General features: G+C 43.5%; 1 protein-coding gene across 1 annotated transcript; it reads left to right on the forward strand.

Annotated features, from left to right (window-relative positions):
* The first annotated feature begins 994 nt into the window (after positions 1–994).
* Positions 995–12,902, forward strand: LOC127418091 (neuronal acetylcholine receptor subunit alpha-9-II). Its single transcript, XM_051658477.1, has 7 exons — positions 995–1,055; positions 2,768–2,913; positions 3,140–3,294; positions 4,855–5,035; positions 9,453–9,804; positions 12,283–12,524; positions 12,615–12,902. Exons 1-7 carry the CDS (start codon positions 995–997, stop codon positions 12,900–12,902), a joined length of 1,425 nt encoding a protein of 474 aa, XP_051514437.1.
* The last annotated feature ends 290 nt before the right edge of the window (positions 12,903–13,192 follow it).

Below are 13,192 nucleotides of genomic sequence, written 5' to 3' on the forward strand. Positions count from 1 at the left end.
GCTGTATTATAGAGCACTGCAGGCCAATTTAATAAATGATGCAGCTAAAATTGTGTGTGTGTGTTGGTATAGAGTTAAGAACAATTTGCTCTGCTTTCTTTACCCTAGTAACATTCCCAATTTTATAATTTCTTTCCTTTATATTTACTTAATTGTCACTCATCTGGTTATTTCTTTAATTAGTCTTGTAATCCATATGTACTATGAGAAGTTTTTGTGACAAGATATTTTCACTGTTTTACGCTGATTATTATTGTATTGGTTTATGTTTACAGATACTGCGATTTGCCAAATATAAAGTTGGAATTACAATAAACTAAAGTTGTAATACATATTTTTTTCAGGTATACTTTTGAAAAAGTCTCATTATGTAAACATAGAAATTAGAATTAGAAGTAGCAAGACAGCCTACTAAGATCTTATTTTATTATTTGTTTACTCCATGGCTATAATGGTCTGTATAGGTGACCTCATCTGTCCTCTGGTTCCGTTTTGTCGCGTTTCTGTTGGCTAGATGCGTATCTGTAGCGCGTTACGTGATCATTGTGAATGAATGAGTACTGAAAGAGGGGATTAACTCCATCGCCCGATCATATAGCCTTACCACATCTCACACCTGCTTGAAGATAGATAGATATCTAACATCTTGGCCAAGACAAATGAGGCAGAATGCATTTCGCTTCCGTGTTCGTCCGGGCCATAATAACGATAAAGGTCCCATTTCCATATCCATCCCCGCTTAATCTCCGTTACCTGACTGCGCGCATGATTGACAGCTGAATAGCGGCGCGGCGCACGGTGCATCTGTTTACCCGGAGCGCAATGTGACACCCGGGGATCCTGTTTCCAGCACGGTTCACTTCAGATCCTGTGCGTAACGGGCCAGAACAGAGCAGCACGGCCCGTTACGTGCGGGATTATCTGAAATTTCCTGCGTGAGTGTGAATGATCTTTATATTTGTCCTGTCTGGGTGAATGCTTTCTGCTGAGGGCGATGGCGAGGACGCGGTGCTGGATGGAGATACTGGTGTTCTCTATGTTGCTGCTGGTTGAAGGTGAGACTTTAGAGTACCTTGCATGCTTTAGACACATTAGAAAGACTAGTTTATAAATTAATATAAATTGCATGCTGGTCCAGGCTGGTTTATGCTGGATTGTAATGGTCTAGTTGCTGGACCAATGTGTTAATACAGCAGCAGGTACTTTTTGGTTTTTCTGATCAACTAGGTGGTCTTGTGGATTTCAGAAGGCCAGTTCTCTATGCTTAAACAGCCTGATGGAGACAAACACGCCAGCATCACAAAACACAGCATCTGCTGGTCTTTATTCAGCAGGATACTATTAAATATCATGCAACAAATTTAAGGCAAGAACTTTGAAGGAATCTTAGCCAATTATTTTTCTTTCAGCGTATTCCATTCGATAGCCTATTGTTGAATATTTTATTTTACTGATCAATGACTTTTAAGCCCTGGTTGTTACTCGTATGGTTATTTAGACATATTAGACATTATTTATGTACCATATTTAGCCTATTTTGACAGAATGAATGAACAGCTGAATTTCACCTGGAGTTTGCGTTAGAGTTCTGTATTTTGCGAAAATGCAGACTGATCTCAAAGTGAAATTGGAAACAGTAGGTTGACTTTTCTTCAGCTGAAATCGGTCTGTGCTTACCAAAATGCAAAACACTGCCCCATTGACCAAAGCCATAAGTGTTGTTGAGTGTATGGGCATGCGTAAGCTCCATATTCCAGCTGGAATGTCCACAGAGGGGTGCCAAAAGCGAGTTGTGAAGCCACACAGGCTGTGTAATACAGTGAAGAGCAACCCCACCCCCCACCCCCAGTCTAACCATCAGTGGAGTAAAAATATAATATTAGATTGGAAAATGCTACCTTTGAATCACTCTCGGCACTGATTTTGCGAATGTGATTACTTCATGGTTTCAACGAGGGATCTTAACCATGGTCTCCCACGCTTATGACGCAATACTCTTCCGGTCACACCACAGGTGAAGGTAAACAAATTTGAGCCGATGCAAAAATGTCTGGTTGGAGGCCAGTCTGAGGGTATCGGAACTATCGGATACAACATGCCGACTTCCTGTGTAATAATGTTGCAAAATGGCCATCTGCCTGCTCATTATCCCACTTATTACAAGACAAATGGCCAAATAAATGAATAAATGGCCATTTAATATTGATTTGCATTGAAATTATGTTATTTAATATGAAAAAAGAAATTGCTCTAGAAACAGCTGAATTTCACCTCTTTTTATGTTGGTGTTTATTTTGCGAAAATAACCATCTGACCGTTCATTATCCAGATTATTACAAGACACATTGACAAATAAATAAATAAATAAATAAATGCACATGAAACATTGATATAAGTTGAAATAATTTTATTAGCTTACTTGTAGAGATCACAGAGTGATATGAGAAGTAGGAAAGGTGAATCGAAAGACCCGGATGACCGGTCTAGTATGGAATATCACTTTATCCCTGGATGTGCGGTTGTTACTCAGAAATGTCAGACCACTAGATGGCGCCATTGTCCAATCAGAATTGAGTAATCCAGAGTGCTATGTATTAAAGAGTATTAGATACTACTTTATGCAAGGTGTAAATTGTGAATTGCAGCAGTTTGGTGATATTGTAAAGTTCTAATGGCTGAAGTTTAGATAAAATGTAAATATGAACATGCTATTTGCATGTGTGTAGCCTATATGTTTGTGTGCTTCTGTGTATATTTTTGTCTGCAGTGGTGCAGTGTGCTCAGGGTCAATTTGCACAGAAACTCCTGAATGACCTAATGGAGAATTACTCCACTGCTCTGCGACCAGTGGATGACACAGACAAAACACTGAACGTCACGCTGCAGGTCACACTGTCTCAGATCAAAGACATGGTCAGTGTGTGTGTGTGTGTGTGTGTGTGTTTACACTGAGTGAGTAGCAGGTGAACTGCCATTACAGCTCACATGTCATCCATCCATCCCCTAATTCTCTCTCTTGAAGTCACTTTTTCTGTCTCTCTCTTGTCAGCATGTAATATTAACATCAGTCTGAGTGTCTCTGCTCAACAGACCTTCAGTAACACCAAATTAGCTAACTGTACTGACATTATGTGTGTAGGATGAGAGAAATCAGGTGTTAATCGCATATCTGTGGATCAGACAGACGTGGCATGATGCCTATCTGAAATGGAATAAAGAGGATTATGACGGTCTAGAGGTGATCCGGATTCCCAGCAGCCTTGTGTGGAGACCAGACCTGGTGCTGTATAATAAGTACGCCCGTACGTTTACACACACATGCTGCATGCATGCCTGTCTACATGTTTATAGTAACACAGAAACTAGTCCAGTTGTTTTTTGTCCTATTTAAAAATGTGTCTCTCATCTTTACAAATATGTGTGTTGTAATCAGAAATTATATTTTGCATTAAGGGGCAATATTTGATTTTTACCTTTTTAGTTTTACCTTTTTGAATTTTGATCCTGTTGTATACCTAATATTAGAATATTTAAGGTAAATGCTTGTACTATAAATTATTGCAGGTATGTTCTTTACAGGTTTAGCACCGATGAATTTTACCACTGCACTTTTTGCACATTTTTTGCACATCTTTTGCTCTGTTGGGGTCTCTATATAAATAAGTCGATGTGAGATTTTTTCCTACTTTGAGTGCAAACTGATTTTTTTTACTTGAATAGGAGAAAGTTAAAATGCTTTCTCCTATCCCAGCTTAATATGCAGAGACATCTATACTGTAAGTAAGCCATTATTGGGTACATTTTCTTTCAAAATGTAAACACTGTCTCTGTGGCACTATACAAATTCCTCTGTTTGTTTTTCGTGACCCGTCCAGCCCGACACAATAGTGTGAGTTGGAGGTCGGATTTTCTGTTTGTTTGACCAATGGTGTGAGTTTGGGGGCGTGGCTTTCTGTTTGTATAGGGTTAGGTTAGGGCTTTCGTATTCAGAAAGCTGTTTGAAACAGACTGATCTCACAGTGAAATCGGAAACAGGTGGTTGAATTTTCTTAATGGTAAAATCAGTCTGTCACCTCACAGCAAGAAGGTCCTGGGTTTGAGTTCAGGATCAACTGGGCCTTTCTGTGTGGAGTTTACATGTTCTCCCTGTGTTCATGTGGGTTTCCTCCGGGTGCTCTGGTTTCTCCCACAAGTCCAAAAACATGCAGGTTAAGTGAATTGTAGACTCTAAATTGTTCTGTAGGTGTGAAGTGAGAGTACCCCAGCCACTGGGGGTTGCGTCAGGAAGGGCATTCGGGGTAAAACCTGTGCCAAGTCAAATATGTGGATCACGGATGGTCCGCTGTGGTGACCATCATGCGAACACGATTAATTCCTGGTTTCAATGTGGGATTTGAACCCAGGTCTCCAATGCTGCAGTGCACTTCCAGTCATGCCACAAGGGAAGGTAAACACTTTTGAGCCAATGGAAAAATCTCTGATGGGAGATGGTGCTTGTCAGTGTGTCGGCATAATGTGTCCGATCTTAGGGTAACGGAACTCTTGGAAACAACATGCCGACTTCCAGTGTGATCATGTTGTTTGAAATTCCATTAGGTGGTGCACAAATTACACACTTCAGCTTTAAATTTAATCTATTCACAGACACAAATGATCAATCTGAATAATTACATTGCATATTTCATTTAATAATATGCACACCTAGGTCTAGAATAAAGTGTATAATATAAGTATATATAGCATATAAATATATCAGATGTTAAAAAAAATAAATAAAATAAAAAACCTAGAGGAATTCATTACATGACTTTTTGAATTGTGTGAATGCATGTGTGTGCATGTGTGTGTATACAGAGCAGACGATGATTTCTCCGGGCCAGTGGACACTAACGTGGTGTTGCGGTATAATGGTGAGATCACATGGGATGCTCCGGCGATTACTAAGAGCTCATGCGTGGTGGATGTCTCTTACTTTCCATTCGACAGTCAGCAGTGTAACCTCACCTTCGGCTCATGGACCTACAACGGTAACCAGGTACACACACACACACGCACACACACACACACACACACACACACTCACAAACATACACAAGTGCAAATCTGAGACATTTTCAACCAGATACGTTTTTCATGAAAATGATTACTCAACTGAGATGTTTGGCGGAATGTCCAAGCTGCTCTTTTCCATACATTGAAAGTGGATGGTGATTCATAGTGGCAAGCTCCAAAAAGAACACACAAAAAATAACATAAATGTACATTAAAGTGAGCGAATCCTCCATTGACTTGTAGTCAAAAAAAAAAAGTTTTTATTGTAATGACACACCCACACGGGAGCTGAGATGAACCCAGATGCGGGAGTTTATTGCAATGAACACAGGAAAAGCAAGTAAGCAATGTGAGGTGATTATTCAGGTAAGGTACAAAGTCTTTGAACACAGTCTTTGGCCATACAGTGAACTAAGGCAGTAGGCACAGATCCACAAATGGTTAATTCCAAAGCAACATGTGCCCAAACAGGTAACTTAAACTTCAGACAGGGTTAAAGGTCAGTCACTTTCATAAACTGAGGAGCAGGTTTGTATATCAAGACATAAAGTACATTCAGAGTTCTCAAAGTCACATTTCCAGCACATTCAGAGAGGTTCACTGTATAACAGGCAAGTTTCAAACAGGTGAGTACATAGGGAGTAAACTCAGGTTTCACAAAGTCACTTATCTTGTATATCCAGAACAGATCATTGACAATCAGGTAAGTAATCAGAAAAGCAGTATTCCACTGCAGCAGAGAGAAAGGGAAGTCCAAGGTACCTACAACAAGGCCAGGCACTGACTGAGTGTGAGTGTGGGGTTTAAGAGCACATCCAAACGAGATGATAATGAGCTGCAGGTGAGCGTGATTAACACTCAGGCGAGTGAGAGCGGGTGACTGATGGTGATGGAGAGCCCGATGTGCTCATGACAGAAGCCCCCCGCCCCCCCAAAGGGCGAACAAAGATGGGGGAGGGCAGGAGGACACAGATGACAGGGGAGGATCCAGGAGGACGATCAGGAGGGATTGGCAGACAATCTGGTGGCCAGGTAGGAGTCTGTGAATGATCAGGAGACCAGGGAGGTGACCATTGGGCAGGGACTGGGTCAGGCAGCTTGGGAGACGGCCATAGAGCAGGGACTGGATTGGGAGGCTGGGGAGGCAGCCACAGAGCAGGGATGGGGTCAGGAGGCCTGGGAGGTGGCCACAGAGCAGGGACAGGGTCAGGAGGTCTGGGAGGAGGCCACAGAGCAGGGACGGGGACAGGAGGCCTTGGAGGTGGCCACAGAGCAGGGATGGGGTCAGGAGGACTGGGAGGCAGCCACAGACCAGGGAAGGGGTCAGGAGGCTTGGGAGGCGGAAATAGAGCAGGGATGGGTTCAGGAGGTCTGGGAGGTGGCCACAGATCAGGGACAAGGTCAGGCTGTTTGGCTGCAGGAAGTGGAACTTCAGGGGGTGAGGGCGGAGCTGTGGAAGACTCAGAGGGCAGAGCCGTGAGAGGCTCGAGGGGTGAAGCCATGGAAGGCGGAGCCATGAGAGGCTTGAGGGATGAAGCCATGGAAGGCAGAGTCATGGGAGGCAGAGCCAGGGAAGGCGGAGCCAAGGAAGGCTTGATGGATGAGGCCGTGGGAGGCCCGGGGCTAGGAGCTGTGGGAGGTCCGGGGCTAGGAGCTCTGGAACGACCTCCATGGTTGCAAACATGGACAGAGACTTGGGAACGACCTCCATGGTCGTGGGCTTGGGCAGAGACTGTGAAATGGCCTCTGTGGTCATGAGCATTGGCGGCGACTGGGGAACGACCTCCGTCATTGTGAGCACTGGCGGTGACTGGGGAATGACCTCCGTGGTCATGAGCACTGGCTGGGACTCTGGAATGATCTCCGTGGTCGTAAACATGGACAGAGACTTGGGAACAACCTCCATTGTCATGGGTGTGGGCAGAGACTGGGAAACGACCTCCGTGGTCGTGAACAGGGGTAGAGACAGGGAAATGACCTCTATGGCCGTAAACATGGACAGAGACTGGGGAACGACCTCTGTGATCGTGAACACTGGCAAGGACTCGGGAACAACCTCCGTGGTCGTAAACATGGACAGAGACTCGGGAATGACCTCCGTGGTCGTAAACATGGACAGAGACTCGGGAACGACCTCCGTGGTCGTAAAAATGGACAAAGACTTGGGAATGACCTCCGTGGTCGTGAGCATTGACAGAGACTGGGAAATGACCTCCGTGGTGGTGAACACTGGTTGGGACTCTGGAACGACCTCCATGGTCGTAAACTTGGACAGAGACTCGGGAATGACCTCTGTGGTCGTAAACATGGACAGAGACTTGGGAATGACCTCCGTGGTCGTGAACATGAACAGAGACTGGGGAGTGGGAGCACTTCTTCTCCTCCTCTTCTTTTGGACAACTGGGAGCATTGTTACAGGAATGGTCGAGGCTACTGGCACTGGCTCTGGGATGGTCGAGGCTACTTGCACTGGCTCTGGGATGGTCGAGGCAACTGGCGCTGGCTCTGGAACGGTCGAGGCTACTGGCACTTTCTCTGGGATGGTCGAGGCTACTGGCACTGGCTCTGGGATGGTCGAGGCTACTGACATTGGCTCTGGGATGGTAACCCTGGCAGGCATGGGCTCAGGCTCGTTAACTGTGGCAGGCATAGGCACTGGTTCGTTAACCATGGCAGGCATGGGCACTGGCTTGTTAACCGTGGCAGGCATGGGCACTGGCACATTAACCGTGGCAGGCATGGGCACTGGCTCGTTAACTGCGGTAGGCATGGGCACTGAGAATTGGTGAGGAAGGGTCTTCATGGCCCTACGTACCGACATCAGTGGGAGATCATTCAACTTAGAAGTGAGGTCAGTAACGAACACAATAAACTCCTTGGTCCCCGAAGCAGGCAGCGGTGGTGGTACGGGGTTCCAGACATAACCCACAGTGTATGGAGGAAATGTATGAAGAGGAGTTACCTTGGAGACAGGGGCCGTGAAAGGCTTGGAGACAGGGGCCGTGGAAGTCTTGGAGACAGGGGCCGTGGAAGGCTTGGGTGCAGGTTTTGGCCTGGGGTTCTCGTCATAACCTACAGTGAAAGTGGAACCACAAAGTTCTAGAGCCTTCTCCATGTATTCACAGAGCATCCAGTGAGGACCAGCCAGATGCATTAGTTCCTTTAGTGCACTATTCAGACCGGCTCTGAAGAAGCTCACCAGAGCGCGGTCATCATAGTGCACTAAATTCACCAGATGGAGAAACTCACGGACATGATCCTCAACTGGATGATCCCCTTGCTCCAGGAGGAGAATCTTGACAGCTTCTAGATCCATTCTTGTCGGTCAGTTCTGCTGGAATGTGTTGGATGGCTGAGGCGAGAGAGCAGGATCAAAGTGCAACTGGTGCGGAAGATGTGGCTTGCTGTGCAAGGTCGGGAGCGCAGAGGACAGCTGCTCTTAGTTGATGCACAACCTCCGGGAATGGATCATCATCCATAATGGTGATAACTCCCGCTGGGTTCTTTTCCTTTTTGGCCTGGCCTTTCTGTAATGACACACCAACACGGAAGCTGAGATGAACCCAGATGCGGGAGTTTATTGCAATGAACACAGGAAAAGCAAGTAAGCAATGTGAGGTGAGTATTCAGATAAGGTACAAAGTCTTTGAACACCGTCTTTGGTCATACAATGAACTAAGGCAGGAGGCACAGATCCACAAATGGTTCATTCCAAAGCAACATGTGCCCAAACAGGTAACTTAAACTTCAGACAGGGTCAAAGGTGAGTCACTTTCATAAACTGAGGAGCAGGTTTGTATATCAAGACATAAAGTACATTCAGAGTTCTCAAAGTCATGTTTCCAGCACATTCAGAGAGGTTCGGTGTATAACAGGCAAGTTTCAAACAGGTGAGTAGATATGCAGTAAACTCAGGTTTCACAAAGTCATTTATCTTGCACGTCTGGAGCAGATAGTTGACAAACAGGTGAGGTTAACACAGGTGAGTAGGTATGCTGTATTCTCAGAATTCTCAGAGTCACTTATCTTGTATTTCCAGAACAGATCGTTGACAATCTGGTAAGTAATAAACAGAAAAGCAGTATTCCACTGCGACAGAGCGAAAGGGATGTCCAAGGTACCTACAACAAGGCCAGGCACTGACTGAGTGTGAGTGTGGGGTTTAAGTGCACATCCAAACGGGATGACAATGAGCTGCAGGTGTGCGTGATTAACACTCAGGCGAGTGAGAGCGGGTGACTGACGGTGAGCGCTCGTTACAATTATACCCATTTCTGACCAATTAGACAAAACGTCCAGTCTACTAAGCCCCACCCCCTTTAAGGTACCACCCATGTCATGCAAATTGCCATTCTACCACATATTCTATTTCCATAACCCCTCCCCTTTGTTTCCTTCAGGTGGACATCATCATGGGGATGGACAGCGGTGATCTTTCAGACTTTGTGGAGAACGTGGAGTGGGAATGTCACGGAATGCCGGCCACTAAAAATGTGATCATGTACGGCTGCTGCTCGGATCCGTATCCTGACATCACCTACACGGTTCTGCTGCAGAGACGGAGCTCATTCTACATCTTTAACTTGCTGCTGCCCTGTTTCCTCATCTCATTCCTCGCGCCACTGGGCTTCTACCTACCCGCTGACTCGGGCGAGAAGGTGTCGCTGGGCGTGACTGTTCTCCTGGCGCTGACCGTGTTTCAGCTGATGGTAGCGGAGAGTATGCCACCCTCTGAGAGCGTTCCACTGATCGGTAAGTCTCTGATCATGTATGCATTCACTCCAGTGAATATTTCTCAGAGTAGGTTTTTTTGTCTTAAACAGGTCTTGGCTACCAAAATCTACTGAACATTTCTACCTTTATTACTCAGGAAAAATAATTAATAATTTTCTTTATTTATCACACATTTGCACATATACAGTGAAATTCTTCTTTTTTTTCACATATCCCAGCTAGGCTGGGATCAGAGTGCAGGGTCAGCCATGATACAGCACCCCTGGAGCAGATAGGGTCAAGGGCCTTGCTCAAGGGCCCAACAGTGGCATCTTGGTAGTGCTGGGGCTTGAACCCCTGACCTTCTGATCAGTAACCCAGAGCCTTAACCACTGAGCTACCACTATTAATTTCTTTAATAACTAAAGAAATAATTATTAATTATTTCTGACAGTAACACTGATCTAAACAACCAGTAAAGCCCTACAAGGTAAAACAATGACATCTTTAAAATGACATAGGCTGTATATAATGCATAAAAATACATATAAATATCACTTCACACTTTAAATATATTTGATAAAATCACAAGTTGCATTTGAAACTTGCCATTAAACAGCTTATTATAAGATTTTCAGCTAAATTTAACCCTTGTGTTGTGTTCGTTTTGTGCTAACACATTATGTGTTCCCGGTCAAAAATGACCGGCCCACTAAGATTGTTTATAAATCTCTCATACTGCATATATTATCACAAGATATTGCATTATATATTTTTTATCAACTTCTTTTTTAGTAATTATGACAGGTTTTGGACTCATTTTTTGAACATATTTTAATATATATATATATATATATATATATTGATAGAAGGATTACTTGAACTGAGCATATACCGGGCCAGTGGAGGGCACTCCCTGCGGAAAACAAATAATAATAATAATTATGTAATAAATTATTAACCACTTGTTTGATCTGAACAAAATAGGTGTTGTTTTAAAGCTTAGAATCTGGACTTTACAATGCATATAGCTGATCCTACCAGTTCTTAAATAATGCTTTTTATGTATTTGCTGACATATAAGAACTGTTTTGTTATCATCATTTGCAAATTTGATATCACAACAATTATATTCACAGTTGGTAAAATCATAAAAAGATGAGAAAGCCATGTGTTATCTATCATTGGAAAGGTCTCAATTAGTAGAATGAGCAAATTTGTTTCACTAGGCCAAACTGCAGTGAATATTAGTGTATGAAATTCCCACTGACACAGGAGTGGCTTTTTATCACGTTTTTCCTTATTACTTCCTAAAACATACATTAACATAGACAATGACATATTGTAACTTACAGCAGACTATCCCGATTCAAACGAGCCCAAATACAACATAACATGATGAGTAGATCTTGATATATTCCCCAAAGAGTGTACATGGAAAGACGATGCACAAAAGGGTGTGTGTGTGTGTGTGTGTGTGTGTGTGTGTGTGTGTGTGTGTGTGTGTGTGTGTGTGTGTGTGTGTGTGTGTGTGTGTGTGTGTGTGCACATGTTCGAGGACTTTGTGTGTGCAAACACACATCCACATGCATGTGCTCATCTAAAAGACTGGGATGCTCCTGAACACTTAATATTTCTGTATTTTGTAGTCTAATCCATTCATTTCCAATAGCATTTTTGACCTGGAACACAAGTGTAACAAAGTGAAATAAAATCAATAAAATGTAAAGAAAATGGTCCAGTTTTTTGTGTTTTCAGATTCCATATTTGAACAAAGTCAAGGAATTTTATTCCAATTGGATTTAAATAATTTGTAAGAAAAAATTTGTCCAGGTCAAAATGACATGAACATAATGTTCCAGGTTCAGTACAAGTTAAACTCAATCGACAGCATTTGTGGCATAATGTTGATTACCACAAAAATTTATTTAGACTCGTCCCTCCTTTTCTTTAAAAAAAAAGTGAGACACTTACAATGGAAGTCAATGGAGTCAATCTGTAAACATTAAAGTGGTGGTGTAGTGGACTAAAGCACTGAACTGGTAAGCAAAAGGTTGCTGGTTCAATCCCCACAGCCACCACCATTGTGTCTTTGAGCAAGGCACTTAACTCCAGGTTGCTCCAGGGGGATTGTCCCTGTAATAAGGGCACTGTAATTTACTTTGGATAAAAGTGTCTGCCAAATGCATAAATGTAAAATACTCACTGTTTCAAAAGTATAGACACAAGACATAATATGTGTGTTACCCTTCACATTTCTGCCTTTAAACCCTCCAAAAATTGGCCCCATTGACTTCCATTGTAAGTGTCTCACTGGAACACAGATTTGTACTTGGTTGATAGTAATGTTCTTTTTTTTTTTTTTTTTTTTTTTGGCAATCAACATTATGCCACAAATGCTGTCGATTGAGCTTAACTTGTATTCAGATAAGGAGGTAAACCCCCTGTGACAACTAGCCCCATTCTTTCTATAGCAAGAAAGAGAATGCTACAGAACTCTCTGTCTCTCTTCATCAGGTAAATACTACATAGCGACGATGACCATGATCACAGCATCGACTGCCCTGACCATCTTCATCATGAACATTCATTTCTGTGGAGCCGAGGCCAAACCGGTACCCCACTGGGCCAAAGTTCTTATCATCGACTACATGTCCAAGATCTTCTTTGTATATGAGGTCGGGGAGAGCTGTGCCTCACCGTTTGGACAGACGGAAGATTCCGAACCCTTCCACAGTCCAAAACAGAAACCGACCTCCGTCTCTGGGAAGCAGAACCTTCATTCAGCTCCAGTCTCTCAAACGTCCCAAAATGTGGGGGGATACGATTCTAACGGCTGTCTGAAGAAGACCCCGCCCCCCTGTTGCCCTGATGATGACAAATCTGCTGTTTTCAATATGACATTTGACAAATGTGTTTACTGTAGATACCGTGGCAGCACTGGAATTCTCCGGTGCGACCCAAAGCTTGTCGGGAATGTTGAATATATCGCAAACTGCTTTCGGGAGCAAAGAGCGACCTGCCTGAAAGTGGCGGAGTGGAAGAAGGTCGCCAAGGTGATGGACAGATTTTTCATGTGGATATTTTTCATCATGGTCTTCCTCATGAGTATACTCATCATCGGCAAAGCACCTTGACTACAGTCTGTGTGTCTGTTTATATTTTTAAGGTTTTATGTTAAACAACATTTACTTTGTGTGCAATTGGTGCCTTAAAGAACAGCACTGGCAGGACATTTGAGCAAAAACAGGAACAGAGAACAACACAAACTACACCATATCTCTTTCTGTAGTCTTCATTGTCTCTCTCTCAGTGAATTTCCAGGACTTTAGTTTCAGATCCGATTGGTCATTTTCTTTTTGATTTAGACAGGATGTTCTGCATTATGCATCATGTTGGTATTGTGTGTGTGTTCTTGTGTGTAAGG

Source organism: Myxocyprinus asiaticus, chromosome 27 (assembly GCF_019703515.2).
Source record: "Myxocyprinus asiaticus isolate MX2 ecotype Aquarium Trade chromosome 27, UBuf_Myxa_2, whole genome shotgun sequence".
Lineage (NCBI taxonomy): Eukaryota > Metazoa > Chordata > Actinopteri > Cypriniformes > Catostomidae > Myxocyprinus > Myxocyprinus asiaticus.